General features: G+C 41.6%; 1 protein-coding gene across 1 annotated transcript; it reads left to right on the plus strand.

Moving 5' to 3' along the window:
- The first annotated feature begins 430 nt into the window (after positions 1–430).
- On the plus strand, positions 431–1,156 carry LOC145396147 (uncharacterized). The gene has a single exon (XM_080269590.1). The coding sequence runs from the start codon at positions 431–433 to the stop codon at positions 1,154–1,156; it is 726 nt and encodes a 241-aa protein (XP_080125716.1).
- The last annotated feature ends 18,051 nt before the right edge of the window (positions 1,157–19,207 follow it).

Consider the following 19,207-nt stretch of genomic DNA (forward strand, 5'->3'; position numbering starts at 1 on the left):
GGAGAAGGAGATGGGAGTAGTTCTTCATGGCCTATCAAAGGTCGTCTCTCGTACAGCTGCAGCAACAAAGATTAGTGAGAGTTCAGTTGAAAAATCTCTAAAGATGCAAGAGAGAATGAGGAGATGCACTGTCCCAAGTTTAAGTCCCCCAAGAAAAGGAAACCTGTAGCACCAATGACCGATTTCTTTGATAACTTTAATGAAGGCGTGCTACGAAGAACAGTTCTGAGTTTTTATGAGAGGAAGGAAATCCCAACACTTGAAAAAAATTTATGCAGAAATTAAGATCAATCTTTCGTATCCTGGCAGCCGTGAGACATTAAGAAGAGTTCTGAAGAAAATCGGTTTTCGTTATTCAAATGTTGATGGACGGAGATTCCTAATGGAAAGAGATGACATAACTTATGTACGGTGCATTTTCTTGAAAGAAATGAAGGAGCTTAGAAGTTCAGGCCAAACCATTGTCTACTTAGACGAGACATGGATCAATCAAAATTACTCTGTGTCCAAATGCTGGGTAGACAGCAGTGCAAACAAGGCCATGGGAGTGAGGGTGCCCACAGGGAAGGGTTCCTGCTTGATTTTGCTGCACGCAGGAACCAAAGATGGATTTGTTCCTGGAGCAACCCTTGTTTTCCAAGCAAAGAATGTAGGAGACTATCATGAACAGATGAATGCGGACACCTTTGAAAAGTGGTTTAAGAATCAACTGTTACCCAACATTCCATCATCTTCTGTTATAGTGATGGATAATGCATCCTATCACTCCAGAAAAATAAATAAACCACCAACTACTGCAACGAAGAAAGCGGAGATCCGAGAATGGCTGGAGAAGAAGGGTGTTACAGTGCCAGACGGTCTCCTCAAAACGCAACTCCTGCACCTTGTGACTCGCCACATCGCAGCTGCCGATACAAACTACGTAATCGATAAGACGGCCTCAGAACATGGACATAGGGTTGTACGCCTACCCCCTTACCACTGCCAATATAACCCAATCGAGCTAATTTGGGCACAGGTAAAAGGCTACGTGTCAAAGAGAAATACGTTCAGAATTGCATATCTGAAGCCACTCGTCCATGAGTCACTCAATAACGTCACGGCAGACAACTGGAAGAATGCTGTGAGGCACGCAGAAAAAACTGCAAGAGGATGATGAAAAGAGATGTGGTGATTGACCATTGCATCGATTCTTTCACTATCACTCTCACATCTTCTGATGAGGATACATCATAACTCTTCTATCCTCTTTTTCGCACTTTTCTTCCTCATGTTTCTCTCCCTTCTTTTTCTTCTGTTTTTCTGCCTTCTGTGAGAGATAGAGGAATAGGCCTATTGGGGACACCTCTTAAAAAAAAGCGCACCAAGACAAATACCTCAAGGGTGGTGTGGAAATGATGTCAAATTTACAATATATACAATATTATGTAAAAGAAAATATCAAAAATGTCTCTTGCAATAAAAGAGAGAGAGAGAGAGAGAGAGAGAGAGAGAGAGAGAGAGAGAGAGAGAGAGGCATGCATTGAATGCATTGTAGGCATCACTAAATATAACAAAACCAAATGAACAAATGAAAGCACAATTATAAATAACTTATAAAAGAATCAAAAGTACTCAGGGTGGCTCACATTTCCCGCCAGGAGAGAGAGAGAGAGAGAGAGAGAGAGAGAGAGAGAGAGAGAGAGAGAGAGAGAGAGAGAGAGAGAGATAACGGTATAGAAAACGTGGCAACACTGTACACAGACGCGAGCCACACCACAGAACCAAACGTGCGCGAGGAGGACTATAGTAGTTATAGTAGTAGCAGTAGCAGCAGTACTAGACTTAGTAGCAGTAATAGTAGTAGTAGTAGTAGTAGTGGTAGCAGTAGTAGCATTGGTGGTGGTGGTGGTAGTGGTAGTAGTAGTAGTAGCGGTAATAATAATAATAATAATAATAATAATAATAATAATAATAATAATAATAATAACATTAACGATGAGGAGGAGGAGGAGGAGAAGGACAATGATAATGATGATAATAGTGATAATACGAATAATGCTACTACTACTACTACTACTACTACTATCTGATTAATCACTTTGAATATATATATAATGGTAGTCCAATTCACGAAGAGCTAGATATTTTAAGATCAAGGATTGAATGGGTACAAAGGCATGAGGACAGGAGCGATCCGTGTATATTTTATGGATACTAGATTTCATATTTTACCCTGGAACTTTTTATGTTTTTATTGGTGCTAGCCTTAATATTTTATTTGGACCTTTTTATTATTTATGGCTGCTAGCTTTTATGTTTTATTTGGACCTTTTTATATATAATGGCTGCTAGGTGTTATATTTTATTTGGACTTTTATATTTTATGGCTGCTAGCTTTTATATTTTATTTGGACCTCTTTATTTTTTATGGCTGCTAGCTTTTATATTTTATTTGGACTTTAATATTTTATGGCTGCTAGCTTTTATATTTTATTTGGACTTTAATATTTTATGGCTGCTAGCTTTTATATTTTATTTGGACTTTAATTTTTTATGGCTGCTAGCTTTTATATTTCACCTAGGACTTCATTTTAATTGTATTAATGATAACTTTTACTTTTTACCTTGGACTTTTTTATGTAATTGAATTATGCTTTTTTTTCTAATGGGATATTAATGTGTATGTGTACTATGGTGTCCTTTGGTCATTATCATTACTTTTAATGTGATTTTTTTCATTTATATATATTTGTAAAGTACATCACCTACTATGTAGTGTGCATATGTACAGTCTTTTGTATATACATAATATGTACTGCTGGTACTGCTGCTGCTTATACGGTGCTGCAGCTGCTGCTACTCTACTGCTCCTGCCTTTATGATGATGAAATGTATTAGTTTTTTCTTTTTATGTATCAAGAGATACGAAGTAAAGCCGACTGATTGATTGACAACTACTGCCACCACCACTACTACTATTACTATTACTACTACTACTACTACTACTACTACTACCACCACTAGTACTACTACTACTACTACCACCACTAGTACTACTACTACTACTACTACTACTAATGATAATAATAATAATAATAATAACGATGAGAAGGAGGAGGAGGACAACGATGATAACGATAATAGTGATAATACGAACAGTGCTGCTGCTGCTGCTGCTGCTGCTACTACTACTACTACTACTACTACTACTACTACTACTGCTGCTGCTGCTGCTGCTGCTAATAATAATAATAATAATAATAATAACTAGAATTCTGAAATTGTTGAAGCAATATTCAAAGAACTCTACATTCCAGATTAAAATTCTGTTGTTGGCATTGTACACCTAATACAGTATTAAGGGACTTTTTGTATGACTCATTTTTTTTTTTAATACAGATTTTGAGCTGTGGTCTTGAGATCAACGTGAAGGTCATTCATACTATGCAGATCATGTTCACTGAAGACCCCCTACATTTCCACCGAGTTTGGTCAAAATCGGCCAAATAGCCTACTTTCACTCTTTTCACTTTTCACTTTTAGGCATGAGAAGGCCACTTTGATTTTTCTCATTATCTCAGCAAGTATTTGTTGGATCTCAATATCAATATTTAGGTGCACTAGTATATGTTGACGACTACATACTGAAACATTTACAAAACAACTGATTCAGTAGTTTTTGCTGCGCAGTTGGGAAAAAAGGGGAAAAAAAAAGAAAAAAACATAAAGGGCCCTAGTGCGGCGCTAGTGCTAAGGGAAAAATTGGACCAAAGAAGCCTGCAACCAAGAAACATCACTCCTGAAAATTTCAAGTCTCTATATCCCCAGCAGTCTTACAATGCCAGCCTTCTCGTAGATCCCCCCCCCTCCCCCCAAAAAAAATAATATCCACAATATCAATAAGAACTCCACAGAATATGGAGTTCTTAATAACATCATGAAGAACTCACAAAGCAATAGTCATGTTCGCACCATTTAGTCAAACGGGAAACATTTGACTCTGCTTGCCCTTGATCATTGACAGACTGCACTGAAATCAGAATACCTTCATCTTTACTGTGAAACCTCAGACAAATCATAATTTGTGACTAATCAAAACTGCTGAACATGAGTTTGCCTTGTGACCGTGACATGTAACTCTTCCCTGTGACCTTGACATTTAACTGGTTGCTTTCAAAATCATATTCCCTTACTCCGGCATTACGATTATAACTTCCACAACGTTTGGGTTAGCTCATATTAGAACTGTTTTCGTCTGATTTTGCCAAGCGACCTTGATATTTAGCGCAGTGGCATTAAAAAAAGAAAAAAGTCAACCACTTGGGTGACCCTTAACACATTCTAGAAGTTTAGTTAAGATCAGATCAAAGATGCATTCGTTATTATGCTCACATATGGGTCGATCTTTTTAACCTTGCGAGTACTGACTCGTTTTGTCCGTGCCAGAATCTTAACTCATCTAACAAGTTTGTCTGGATTGAATAAAAATTATTTCAGCTGATTTTGCTAGGTCAAAATTTGACCTAGTCCATTGATCTTGATCTTTAATCTATCATAGTCATGAAGAATAAGTCAACAGCTCTGCTTAGTTTCACCTTTTCTGCATAGTTTGGTTAAGACAGGATAAAAGCATTTTTGTTTTTCTTTTTCGTTCGGTCACATACTGTACATACATTCTTACATAGATACATGCATACAGACAGACAGACACACGTCGAATGACACGTAATGCAAGTTCTTTCATTGTGACGGCGGGTAAAATGATGATGATGATGATGATGATCGTTTCGTTTCGTTTAGTTTCGGTAATTATGACTCCAATATTATTGCATGCGTCAGCTCTGGTCATTATTAACAGCGATTACCGACTCTCCACGCTCTTGATCTCTGTCAACCTCCCTATGAAGTCACACTGTGACTTCGTCCCAGGTCTTTCTTGGCCTGCCTCTCGCAACTCTATCCCCTACGTTCATACTTCTCACCATCCGCACTCAATTGTCATCCTACATCATTTCAACAGGCCCAAACCATCTCAATCGACCCGTCCCCATCACAGCAACAATACATTCGAGTTCCATTCTTTCTCGGCTTTTCAGCAGCAATCCTACCCCCCCCCCCACGACCTCGTATTCAAGGACACACTACTAATCCATCTAATCACTGTCATTTCTGTAAGTTTAAGTCTGTGAATAGCCTCTTCCTTTTCTGCCCAGGTCTCACAACTTTACGACATTAGACTCCTGACACACGCTGCAGTGCTATATGGTAGAGAGACCTGGACAGGAAAGAAATAGGATATTCGTAGGCTCAAACTTACAGGAATGACAAAGATGAGATGAATGTTGTGATAATAATAATAGTAATAATAATAATAATAATAATAATAATTATATTAATAGTAGTTGTAGTAATAGTAGTAGTAGTAGCAGTAGTAGTAGTAGTAATAATAGTAGTAGTAGGGGCACAAGATCATCAGCCCTCTGGCCTTTCTACCTGGCTGGTATGGATTACGAAGCTACTGTGGTCGAGAGTTGCATAGACCACGGACTCCAGTAGATCAATGTCTTTATTAACACTGTAATGTTCATGAATAAAAATTAAGTAATAAAAGAAGTAGCAGATGGCTGGTAACCGCAGTCGTTGGCGTGTTTGGGGCCAACGGATTGTACAGTAATTTGAGGGTTAGTGTTAACATTTACATTACAACTCCAGATGGTGAGCTGTATTATGAAGGTTGGTTTTGATGTTCACAATACTATTCCCAAATGGACGGATGTGATGTTTAAAAAAGTAGTAGTAGTAGTAGTAGTAGTAGTAGTAGTAGTAGAAGTAGTAGAAGTAGCAGTAGTAGTAGTAGTAGCAGTAGTAGTAGTAGCAATCCATTAGTAATCCATCCATCCATCATCCAATCCTATGTTGCCCCATGAGGAGCGTAGGAGCCCGGGGCTAGGCAATTGGTCCTTACATTTAAGATGGGAGTAACCAACCTCACTCATCCCGGAGTGGCATTACGTGAGCAATAAACCCCAACCACCCCTTGGATATAAACCTTTACCGGCTCAATCTGATTGGAGTGCAATAATTACCCACTAAACCACCAGGCGCCAAAATTTGGTTATGAGGTTACCACCCAGCGAAGTAAACAGTTTCCTGGTGTACAGGAAACCATTTGGCTTGTCACTCAGTGTAGAGTCACCCATAGGCAGAAGGAAGAGGAAAGAATGAAGGAATGAAAGACAGAAGAGGAGTGTAAAGTCACCCGTAGGCAGAAGGACGAGAAAAGAATGAAGGAAAGACAGAAGAAGATGGAAGGAAAGAAGGATGGAGGAGAGGACAGGGCAGACACCCGAGATCAGCACTACATTGAATGAGTGGATGGTGAGCGCTCCCACCTACCACATTGCAATAATAATAATATTAATTATCATCATCATCAGCAGCAGCACCATAATAATAAGCTGTCTATTCTTTATTCATTCATTCATTCACTCATCATCCAATCCTATGTTGCCCCATGAGAAGCGTAGGAGCCTGGGGCTAGGCTAGTTGGTCATGACATTGAAGGTAAGAATGACCAACCTAACTCATCCCTGAAAGGCAGTGCGTGAGCAATAAACCCCAACCACTCTAGATACAAACCTTCACCGGCTCAGTGCGACTGGAGCGCAGCAATTACCCACTAAACCACCAGGCGCCAAAAATTGGTTTTATGGTTACCACCCAGCGTAGTAAATGGTTTCCTGGAGTACAGGAAACCATTTGGCTTGTCACTTAGTGTAGAGTCACCCATAGGCAGAAGGAAAAGGAAAGAATGAAGGAAAGAAAGACAGAAGATGGAGTGTAAAGTCACCCGTAGGCAGAAGGACAAGGAAAGAATGAAGGAAAGAAAGACAGAAGAGGATGGAAGAAAAGAAGGATGGAGGAGAGGAAAAGGCAGACAGCCGAGAGCCGCACTATATCGAGTGAGTGGATAGTGAGCGCCCCCACCTACCACAATTATTCTTTAACTTCTCGTTTATAAGAGTGCTCATCTTCGCTAATGTCAGGCGATTTTTTTTCAGATGAAGCTGAGTCATAACAGCCTGCAACTTAGGTACTTCGGCGATTGGAAATATACGTATAACATGAATAATATTATCATAATCAATAGTATAAGGTGGAACATATGTTACCAAACCAATTCTCAGTAGTTGTGGGGACGGCCCAGTCAGTATCAACAGTGTCTATCCTGCATCATTTTCTAATTTTTGTATCTGTAACGTTTTCATGCTTTATAGTGTATGATATATATTCATTCATTGACTATATAGTTGCTTGTCAAACTTCACTAGGCAGCCAAAATGTCTGCACTCCTCACAAAAGCAGACTGAGCTGTCCGTCCAACACACAAGACTGAATCTCTCTCTCTCTCTCTCTCTCTCTCTCTCTCTCTCTCTTACACACACACACACACACACACACACACACACACACACACACACACACATACAACTAATAAAAGGCACCGAATATTTTTCAAAGCCCGCAATCTCATCGTAATGGAATGCGATCACAATGCCGAGAGTATCGACGAAAAAAGGCAAGAATCTGTCACTGTGCTTGAAGGAGAAGGCAAAAAGTTCTGGATAAGGTGATTTACTTTTTTTTTTTTTTTTACGAAGAATTTGAGTGAACGCAAAAAGCAGCAGGTTAGGTCAGACGAGAGAGAGACAGAGAGAGAACAAGGACACGGATGTAGCTTAAGTGCGAATAAATTATTTTAAATGAAGAAAAATGATAAAGAACACATACAGTTATAAACAGTTTAATGACAAATATGAGCAAGGTTTGAGTATTAAGAAAAAATCAAATGTGGTGATAGAAACTGAGAAATGATGGACCAAACCTGTTAAGGGAGAGTGAATTGCAGAATTTATAAAGTAAAGACTGTTTAATATGCCGTGATGAGTGAGTGAAACAATATATTATGAACCACAAGCTCAGGGCAAAAACGGAATGAAAAAGTAACTGAAACTGTCAATACAGAGACTAATGAGATCATGATCTGTTATTAAGTACTAAGAGCAGGACTACCCATAGCCAAAACATGTGACCGACAAGACGAAACGAAATAAAGGGCTAGTTTTATTTTTCAAACCGTGTGTGATCATTGAACGGAACATAGTGCCTCCATCCTCTTGTTGATCACAAGTTTTGGGAAAGTGTCTCTGAACAAAGAACTATATATGAAACTGAGGACACCTTAGATAGCCACATTCACCTTTCCACTTCCAGCATGGTAAGAAGAAAGACATAATCATTTATGGGGAGGGGGCAGAGGGTCGAATCCAAGGATTCCGTCCTCCTTTGAACTCTGGTCTGGGTGAAAGTATACTACTGTCCAAAGTTTCGTGTACCTTGAGTGTGCATGAAGGCTTTGACTAGGACCCATCAGTTACCCCCCTCCGGGGGGGTTGTCTTTGGGGTTTCATCCTGCTTCAAACGTGGCCACAGTAAATACCAACTTTTCTGAAAATTTTGCATTTTAACCCGCCCCGTCCTGACCACTTTTCCACCACTGACTCCTCCCAGTCCCGACCAATTTTAGAAAAAAAAAAAAAAATGACTCAAACCTCCGCTTTTGGTGAGAAACATCGAAAATCATAGAGAAATCGCTCAACTGAGGTTTAAAATACTCAATACAGGTAGCAGTACTCCTTACCTTACTGGGTTTTCTATCAGGCTGGCTCCAAAGAAAACGAGTTCTATGGGAGGGTATATTGGTTTTCACACAGTAATATAGGCAATAAAAGCATTATTTCACTCACCAAACACATCAACATACCTGACCTTTTTTGGCGACATTACCTGATCATCATTTCTGACTGTTTCTTCCTCTAATGCTACATAAACTTTGTCCTCAACATTGTCATTGATTGGGGAATCACTCTGGCCCTGAATTTCATACTGTCACGACATGTCTTTACCCTGGTAACAGGTGAATTGCCGAGACAATGGCATACAAGGGGGGGGGAGGTCATGCGAGGTAAGGCATTGTTCCTGCCTGGCATCTTGTAGAGGAAGGTGTCCCGTGTATATGTACCAAAAATCAAGCACGAAAATTGAAAATTGTGCAAATTAGGGACCTTGCAATTGATTCGTGTTTATATACGTCAATGGGAGTGGCAGTGAGAAAACGTGTGGACGTATATTCACGTCAACGGGATGCGGCGGGTTAAGGTAAAGTTCTTCTGCATTGTCCCTCTGTGGATTGTCCCTCAATCCCGTCCATGGAGGAAGGGGGAGTTATTGGGGATCATACCTCGCTTAAAAACCTGGCTAGGATAAGCGGCCACTGATATGCAAAATTTTGTGTTTCTGGAATAATACTATGGCTATACTAAATGTCTTAGCCAGGATGCCCAGGGGACGACCTCTTCCTTCTGAGTGACCCTCGGTGGCTCCACCCTTCCTAATCCATGGCCGAAGTTTAAAAAATTTTGTGTCCATCGGTTAAAATCTTTGTGTGGGAAGACTTTGGCTGAGATCACGTAAGGCTGCCTCCTCTGTAGCAAAGAGCACTCATGTGTCCTACCCCGCTTATAACTTAGGGCACGTGAGGATATACCACTGTGCAAAAACTTATATTCCTTGGTAAAATACTGGCCATGCCTACCAGTTTAGAGTGGGGCTGCAGAAGACTGCCGCCCTCTTGGCTGGCAGCCTTCGAGTGTTCCGCCCTGTCATAAACTTGGCGCGGGGGTATGTCTACCATCATGAAGATTTCAATTTCCTGCGACTCCTCCTATAATACCAGTAAGCCATTCTTCAAGGTATAGTAACTCAGTATGTTTATGAGGAATGGAATGACAGAGTGAGGGACAAACACTATTTGGCCAGCCGTATGGGTGTAGTGAGGATAAAAAAAAAAAAAAAAAAAAACGTTTCCAGACTGGTCACAATATGAGCAATTCAAAAATACCTGTATAATATACATGTCAATGCAAATCGGCAATATCGGACACCAGCGAAAGTTGAATGGTTTCACCTGGGTTGAGGCAAACTTGGTGACATTTTTTTCAGGCCCTTTTATAACATGATCTGTGTCTCAGAGTACGACTTATGGTATATTTAATCACAGAAACATGCAGAGACCAGACTCTGCCACAAAACACACACACACACACACACACACACACACACACACACATTTCTGTGTGTGTGTGTGTGTGTGTGTGTGTGTGTGTGTATGTGTGTGTGTGTGTGTATGTGTGTGTGTGTGTGTGTGTGTGTATGTGTGTGTGTGTGTGCACGTGCGTTTTAGGTGGCCTAGTTTGTGTTTGACCACATGAATGAAGTGCTCTGTTTTATGCAGTTTTAGTATGACCAAGCTAGGGTAGTTTACAGTCTTTCTTTGGACTTCTTCAGAGGGGTTCAATAAAATATGTCTTTAAAGGTTTATGTCGAAAATTCATTTGCCGGAAATTCGGGAAAAACTAGGTGAGTGGACTGAGAATTGGCTGCCTGACTGTCGGTTGAGAGTAGTTGTGAATGGGGAAGCCTGTAACTGGACATCATTCTTTTTCAAGTGGAGTCTCAGTGTTCATTGCCAGGTCTAACATTAACACCATTTACACCAGTGATATAGATGTGGCTGTCGTCAACCGAATTGCGAACTAGCAGGCGACAAAAACGTAATTTGTCATAATTCAAGAACATAGAAAAAACTACAATTGGACATGCTTAAAACAGGGGCTGGTCTGAATGGCAGCAACATCGTTCAACAGGGACAAAATTTAATGTCAAGATATGTACGCTTGTAATGCACATGGAGGAACGAACTACTCCTTTATCTGGGAAGCGCAATCAGCAGCATTGCCTGGGAAATGGACCAAGGGTGTAATGAGCAACACTGAACTAAAGTTCCACAAATAGTGACTTGAAGAAGAGAAGAAACAACAGAGAGTTCTTTGATATATAAAGAGGCAATTTAGGAACAGAAGCAACGAGATAATGCTCTCACAATACCCTTATACTGTCTCCTCTGGAATGAGCTGTCTAGTTCTGGTCGCCAACTGTGGAGAAGGATATCTCAGGGTTTTGAGTGAATGCAGGTGTGCGCTACCAGACTGAACGCTTCCATCAGGTACATGAGATCCCAGAGAGCGCTGCAGATACTGGAAGTCTTTTATTGGAGACAAGGGGTCTGTGTGGACAGCTAATTCACGTTATCAAAATATTTTATGGATTTGAAAGCATCGACTACAAACACATACCCATCTTAAACAGCAGCACAAGGAGATATCATGGACTGAAATCTGATTTGAAGAATTCCACCATAATACACTTGGTAATTTCTTCACAAATACTGTACAAGATCTGCAATGACTGGAATCAGCTACCAGCAGAGATAGCTTGTTAGGCAAAGTTTTGTTAGGTCAAACTTCATGGCATATTGAATATTTCCTCTTCCCTGTAAAATTTTCAGGCCCGACCTTTTTCTCCGTATTAGGCTCTTTTTTTTTTTTTTTTTTTTTTTTCCATGCCAGTACTGTGGATGGGAGAGGTGGGTAGGGCGAGTCTTATCTCTCACTTGCAGATGGACAAGTGCTCTTAGCACCTTCATTCATGGCACCATTTCAGTATGAATCGTAAGACCTATAGAGGAACCACACGACCGAGTAAGTCCATACCACCCCCTTCTCTCTCTCTCTCTCTCTCTCTCTCTCTCTCTCTCTCTCTCACACACACACACACACACACACACACTATACTCATTTTTTTTTTTTTTTTATTGAGGCGAAGATGCACCTGACAGGTTGGTGATGCTTGGCTGAATCCAACTTGTCCGAATAACATTGTTGTGGTAATTGTTGTGGTAATTATTTGAAATACAACGACGTTATATGGACATGATGCATTCAGGCAATCACCACCAACCAGTCAAGTGCATCTTTGCCTCGAAGAAAAAAAAAAAAAAAAAAAAAATGAGTATAGTGATGGTCCAAATATTCGCTTTCGCATTCGCACTCACAAATATTCGCATATTTTTTATAGGCCTATTCGCATTTGCATGTTGTCATATGAGTATATTGCGAATTCTAATAATGTAACTTTATGAAGTTTATAGCAAATCAAGTAAAGAGTTCAAAGCATGGTGAACGAGTGTTCTAGGCTAGTGTTGCCAACCAAACAGCTGTGCCAAGCAAACTATAGCTGCTTGCTGCACAATGCAGTGTTGCCAGATTCCCAGAAAAGTCTGGATTTCTCCAGATTCTTTGCCTAATGACAGATTTTCAGATTCTTCATTTAAAAGTAGCTAATCTTCAGATTTATAGCTAATAAACAGGAAAAGTACTCTAATTCTTAAGAGTTCCTGAGAGAGAGAGAGAGAGAGAGAGAGAGAGAGAGAGAGAGAGCCTGTCTCATGTGATAGGTTCTGAGTCCGCTCGAAGTTCGTCCACGACGCTTCTGATATCTCCAGGGGATGCAAGTAAGAGTTTGGTCCTCGTCCCGCATCGTGGTAACATACTGTAGAAAACTGATAGAAATTTAGTCATTCATTTTTCTTTGGCTGACACCCTTACAATGAAACTGATTCGTACAAAAAATATGAATAGTTCATGTTTATGTGTCATCACAGTATTCACATTCGCATTCGCGAATACAGAAAATTCATATTCGCATTCGTATTCGTAGTCGCGAATATCGAAAAACATACATTCGGACCATCACTAACACACACACACACACACACACACACACACACCTGAGCCATTAAAGGGTTGTATTTTCTGATAATTTTTTCCGTGGTTGTTCCAGATATTTCTCTTTTTACATAAGAAGGCCTCCAGCTGTTTGGATGGTTTTCACTGTGGGAAGGAACTGAGAATTTTTAAGACTTCAGTTACAGTGAATGAGTATGTTGTTATTGTTATTGTTACTCCCGCTCCCTCGGACAGACGCCATGTGTTACTTCTTAAATGGTGTGTGTGTGTGTGTGTGTGTGTGTGTGTGTGTTTGTTGGTGTGTGTATGTGTGGTTGTTTGCTTGTTTGTGTGTGTGTTTGTGTGGATGTTCATTTATGTGAGCTGGTTTGCTTACGTGTGTGTGTGTGGTGTGTGTGTGTGTGTGTGTGTGTGTGTGTGTGTGTGTGTGTGTGTAAAACAACTCGAACAGTTTTATGTCCGAGTTTCTTCAAACTTGGCAGAACACTTGAGGGATAGCCAGTGAGTAAATATCTTACCTTTAGGAACAATAGAGGAAAGGTCAAGGAGGCAAGGATAGGTCAAACATCAGTGCAATAATGGCCCTGATTAAAAGTAGAGGTCTAAGTGTGGCGGTTGTTGTATGCTTGTATGGAATATTATTGCCTGCAGTAACATAAGGAAATGAGTCTGTGGCGTGGTATGAAAATGTTAAGTCAATAGTAGATCAGTGCTGAAGAGGCTATTGAGGTATGTGTGTGGAGTGTGGACAGTGGACAGAATAAAGACTTGTGTAACTCGTAATGTATGTCAAGGAGTTTTGAGATTATGCAAAATTAAAGAATAATATTCAATAATACTTGAGGACAAGTACAAAGAACTGACTTGTGAAAATCAAGCAATGGTTACTTTATGCCAGCTTACTTCGCCGATTCTCTAAGGACGAGAATTTATAAACTTTCTCTACAGAACACAGCAGAGACTAATTACTCACACGTGCTGTTTATTAGTACTGGTGGCCTCTGGAGAAAGTGACTCCATCCCTGACAATCAATAACTAGTGCTATTAATGATAAACAGGTTCTTGCTGGTGCAATTAACTCCTGGTTGCACAGCGGATTTTAAGCTTAATACAAAAGGACTGGCCTAAGTACCAGTTGTGAATAATGCAAAGCGTTTATCCAAACTAGGAGCTATAGCTAAAATAAGCTAAATGTGGAGTAATAAAACACGAATTTACATTACATTAAGCTCAAGGGAAAAGAACTGTAAATTTATTGATTACAATGAGATAAATTTATGTTACATGTTTCAAAATGAATTCAAAATAAGGAGATCGCACTCACTCGTTTACTCAAAAGCTAAACTCTTAAACCTAGGAAAAACAAAAAGGAAATACTGGTCAGAAAAGTGGGCTAAGCAGAATGGATTGGGCGTCGTTGCTGAGGAAGGACGCTGCCACACTCGCTGAACCTCTCGCCAGCTCACACTAGGTGGAGACTTCAGGAACCCGCTGAAGAACGACCTGGTCTCACGGCGCTTCAATCCTAACTGAATTCAAATTGTGAGAGAGAGAGGCAAGGATGGGCCGCACTTGGTAACGGCTTAACGAATTTAGTATGAGCGATACACACTCACAATAAATCACTCAGTGGAGGTGCTAATGTCACGCACTAAGACGATCACTTATGAAACAGTGAAAAATGGTTCTGAAAACACTCCTGATCAGGTGAATATGTGGCGGTTGACTGAGTGATACATACTGGGATTCCACTAGAATTTGCGGTGTCCCACCAAAGCTCAATGTCATAAGTTTATTTAAATAAAAAATCGCGCCGACTCGTGACATTACGCCCCATTAATAATCTAATTTTTTTTTTCCTTCAGGAAATTTTTTTTTTCAATATACATACATATAAATCCTAACTCAGTCACACAAGATTCAAACTGTAGTGTGTGTGTGCTATCCTGCTACAGGAGAAAGTCACAGTCGCCAGTGAGCGGAAAAAAAAAAAAAACTCGTATTTAAGTTAATAGAAGCAAGCTTGAGGAAAAAACTCTGTGATAATGGTGAAAAATCCTGTACTCAGGTCAAACTGAGCAAAAAGTTCGCTACATTTACATTAACAACTAATTGTTATGTAGCGTGATGTATGTTATAGATGGTTTAGGTGTGACATTTGTGGTGTAACTGTACCTACATGTAAAATGATATAATACAAATCAATAGTAAATAATGACAACGATGCATAAGAAAAGAGGCAGCAGCATGCGGCATGGATGTCCAGTTGATCTGCATGACAATGCCGCACCCGCCACCTCCACCTGCAAAAGGAATCAACGTGGAGCATCAAAAGTGTCATTTCTCTCTGTCTGCCTAGCAATCAGTACTTATGTCATTCTTAACCAGGAAATGTAGTTTTAGGATTTACAAATCTCTCAGAACCCTTGTAGTTTTCTGGTTAAGCTAAATTATTAACCAGGAAACGTGTCAGTTCTTGAATTGCTCAAATCTCTTAGAACGGCCAGTTTACTGGTTAACCTAACATTATTAACCAGGAAACGTGTCAGTTCCTGCATTGCTCAAATCTCTTAGAATGGGCAGTATACTGGTTAACCTAACTCTACACATACAATTAATGACAGGAAGCTGAGAATCGCTATGCAATCTCGGGCAGGTCACGTTTTAACACCCACCATGGGTGTGAACACCCATGTGGATAATGTGCATTCCCCGGGAATCCTCAGAGAGGCCCACAACTCGAGATGTTCCACAAGGTAATTCATACACAGCCTCAGACTGTCTCTGCAGGGTTCTTGAACTTCCCCCTTAACTTATGGTATACATGTATATACAGGTCCTGGACGTAACGTGTCCTGTGGGACCAACGGGTGAGACGTCAGCAATTACTGGTACACTTTTAACTGGGAACCAGGCTGGTCCTCGAATTACTCATATCTCTGAGGACACCTGTCTTACTGAACCCAGCATACAACAGTTGCCCATGTTAGTCAGCAGTTAGCAAGCAAGACATCAGGTCTGCACCTACGTTATCACTTCCCTTGATGTATCTCACAAAAAGGTCAAACTGCTGTAAATACAGTGTCCAGCATGTCAATCTTGCATTAGCCATCTTAGTCGTGCTGAGACTAGTGAGTGGCATATGATCAGTTTCCAGAGTGAATGGTGCCCCATATGAATAATAGTAATATTTTTTAACACCATCAACCACGGGCAAGAGTTCCTTCTCAACAGTACTGTAATTCCTCTCGGCAGGTTTTAGCTTACAGCTGTGGTATGCCACTGGGAAGATTCCACCTTCCGATTCCTGCATCAATACGGCACCTACTCCATCTTGTGAAGCATCAGTGCACAGTATGAAAGGTTTGTTGGAATCAGGCAACTGCAAGATAAGCTCTTTGCACAACATGTTCTTAAGGGCAGCAAAAGATCTCTCTTGCGCTTCTCCCCATTCAATGGTGTTTGGAGCATATTTCCGTAGCACCTCGTACAACGGTTGGGCAATGAGGGCAACGTTGGGAATAAAACTCCTATAATACCCCACTAGGCCAAGGAATGCCCTAACCTGTCTCTTGGTCACGGGTCTCGGAGCTTCTCTAACCTTCCTGATCTTGTCACCCTGACACCTGCAGTGATTGTTACCAACAATATGTCCGAGGAACTCCACCTCACCGTGAACAATTTTACACTTGCTAGGCTTCACACTCATGTAGAATCTCTGGAGTGTACTAAAGACAATTTCCAAGAGTCTCAGGTGCTCCTTCAATGTGGCAGAATGAACGAGGACATCATCAACGAACATCTCTACTCCTACGATACCATGAAGCACTTGTCTCATGGCTCGATTGAATACTGCTGGGGAATTGGTAAGTCCAAATGGGAGGACTTTATACTGATACAACCCAATATGAGTAGCAAAGGCAGTGAATTGACGGCTCTTGGGGTGAAGAGGAATCTGAAAGAATCCCTTCGCCAAATCAAGCTTTGTGAAATATTGTGACCCTGCCAGCTTGGAGAATATGGCAATATGGTCACCCATCAGCTCAGCATCCACTTTGGTGATTGCATTTAGCCTCCTACAGTATAGTCGCCACAAATCCTGACTCCACTATCCTTCTTGCGGACTACTACCATTGGACTGCAGTAAGGAGATGAGGACTTATCAATAATACCTGCAATCTCCATGTCAGCAATTTCGTTGTCTACTGCACCCAGTAGTCGCATGGGAATCGGATATTGCTTAGCCTTTACGGGAGTATTGCTAGTCAACTCAATCTTGTGGCAATCAACCTTTGCAAGTCTACGTTGGTCAGAGAAGACATCAGCATACTGACAGAGCAGTGACCTTATGGCATTTTAATCGCCTAATGCTAAGTCAGTGTTAAGTAAAACATCTCCGACAGTCTCTTCCTGACAGGACTGAGCGGTTAAGGGCTCGTCATCATGGTCATCAGCTGGGATCATCGCAGCTGCCCCAGTTTCTTCCAGTGGCTGGTCACTATCATCAGCCACTCGTAGGCCAGTCTCCTCGGGGTTTGACTCATGATAAGCCTTCAACATGTTAATGTGGAACTTTTTGCGAAGATTCCCTATCTGAATTATTTAGCTGAGGTCTGAAATGCACTCTACTACATCAAATGGACCCTTCCATTGCGCCAACAACTTGTTCTGGGCAGTAGGGAGTTACACCAAGCACTTATTGCCTGGACTAAACTTCCGAAGTTTTACCTTCTTATCATAATAGACTTTCTGAACTTCGCGCGCCTTGGTCAATTCTTCCTTAGCTAACTCGCACGTTGACTGGAGGCGGTCAGCTAGATCAAGGACATAGGTGTAGGTGGTCTTGACTTCAGGGTCGGGTTCTTCATCGTCCCATAACTCGCGAAGGACTTGAAGTGGTCCACGGACCGACCTTCCATACACCAGTTCAAAGGGTGAGAACTTCAAGGAGTGCTGTGGGGCTTCTCAATAAGCAAACAGAAGAGGAGCAATGAACCACAGCCATTCCTTTGGCTGTTTGGCGGTCCTGCGCTTTAACATCTTGAGTCCCATTGAACCTCTCACACAGCCCGTTACACATGGAATGATAAGGCGTAGTTCGCAGGCCTCGGCTGGACAACAACTTCAATGCTTCGTTCATCATTGCAGAGGTGAACTGCAAACCCCGGTCGCTTAAGACCTCTTTGGGGATACCTACGTTACAGAACACTTTGATCAATGCCTCAGCAACAGTGACGGCCTCTATATTCTTAAGGGCCACGGCTTCAGGCCACCGTGTGCTGAAATCAACAATAGTGAGGATATACCTTGATCCATCACTTGCCCTGGGAGAGACTGGCCCAACAATGTGAACTGCTACTCTCTCGAATGGTTCAGAGATTACAGGCATTGGTTTCAATGGCACAGGACGGCCACGTCCCTGGTCAGTGGTACGCTGACACACATCACAGGAATGCACAAACCTTTTTATATCCTGTCCCATTCCTGGCCAGAAAAAGTCAGCATGGATGCATTCAGAGGTTTTCTTTTGGCCCATGCGACCTCCCATGACTGAACAATGACCCAATTCTAACACTGCCAGGCGATACTTCGCAGGAACGACGAACTGCAGTTGAACCTTGCCCTGGGGTGTTTGTGACTCATGGTATAGCCATCCTCACTTGCAAAGGAACCTGGCTTGACCTCTCCATGAATACTTAATCACTTTACCCTTCAGCTTCTTACTTACTGAGGCAAGTGTCAGGTCAGACTGTTGTTCTTGGACAACATCTTGACTACGAATCAAATCTTGCGGGGTTGCGACGGTCAATGGGGTGACACGATTCGGAGCCTTGGCCATGGCTTGTGTTACTGCAACAGCCAAAGTCTTAGTAGCAACATCTATGGCGTAACTGTTTTTGACGCCCGGTATGTTGCCGATAATGAGGTCAAACAAAGGTTCTGGCATGACAACAGCAGCTGTCAAGCCAGTGTAGAAAGGAGATGCCACCTGGTTACGTGCCTCAGGGAACAATCTCACTGACCCATCAATAAGTCTAACTTGGATATGCTTACCCGTGAACTCGTCGGGCCAATCTAAACTTTGCTTGTCAGAGCAACCTGAGGAACCATTATCTCTCAGGACATTTACAGAAACACCTCCCACAAACCCTGGCTGAATAAGAAAGGCAGTGTTGCTGGTGGAAGGGTCTGAGCAGGTAGCAGCCAGTCATTGGTGAAACTGCGGAACAAACGATGCAGCAAATGTGGTGTCCTGAGAACTTGATGCCTGAGGGATCGTGCTCACCATCTGAGGAGCTGGAGCATTGACCACCTGCGGAGGAGGGTTCACTGTCGCTAGGGAACTACTGTAGTGAACTGCGGGGAAGTACCTGTACTGGTGGGGTTGGCACCACTGTACGCTTGTTGTGGCATGAGGGATGCATTTGCATCATGCCTCCGATACACTAAAGTCGATTGACCTGACTGAGGGTTACGTGGTTTGTCCTTGCTCTGCTGCTGCTTGAAATACCGGTAC

Source organism: Coenobita brevimanus, chromosome 35 (assembly GCF_032717465.1).
Source record: "Coenobita brevimanus isolate Jiangsu-jjx chromosome 35, ASM3271746v2, whole genome shotgun sequence".
Lineage (NCBI taxonomy): Eukaryota > Metazoa > Arthropoda > Malacostraca > Decapoda > Coenobitidae > Coenobita > Coenobita brevimanus.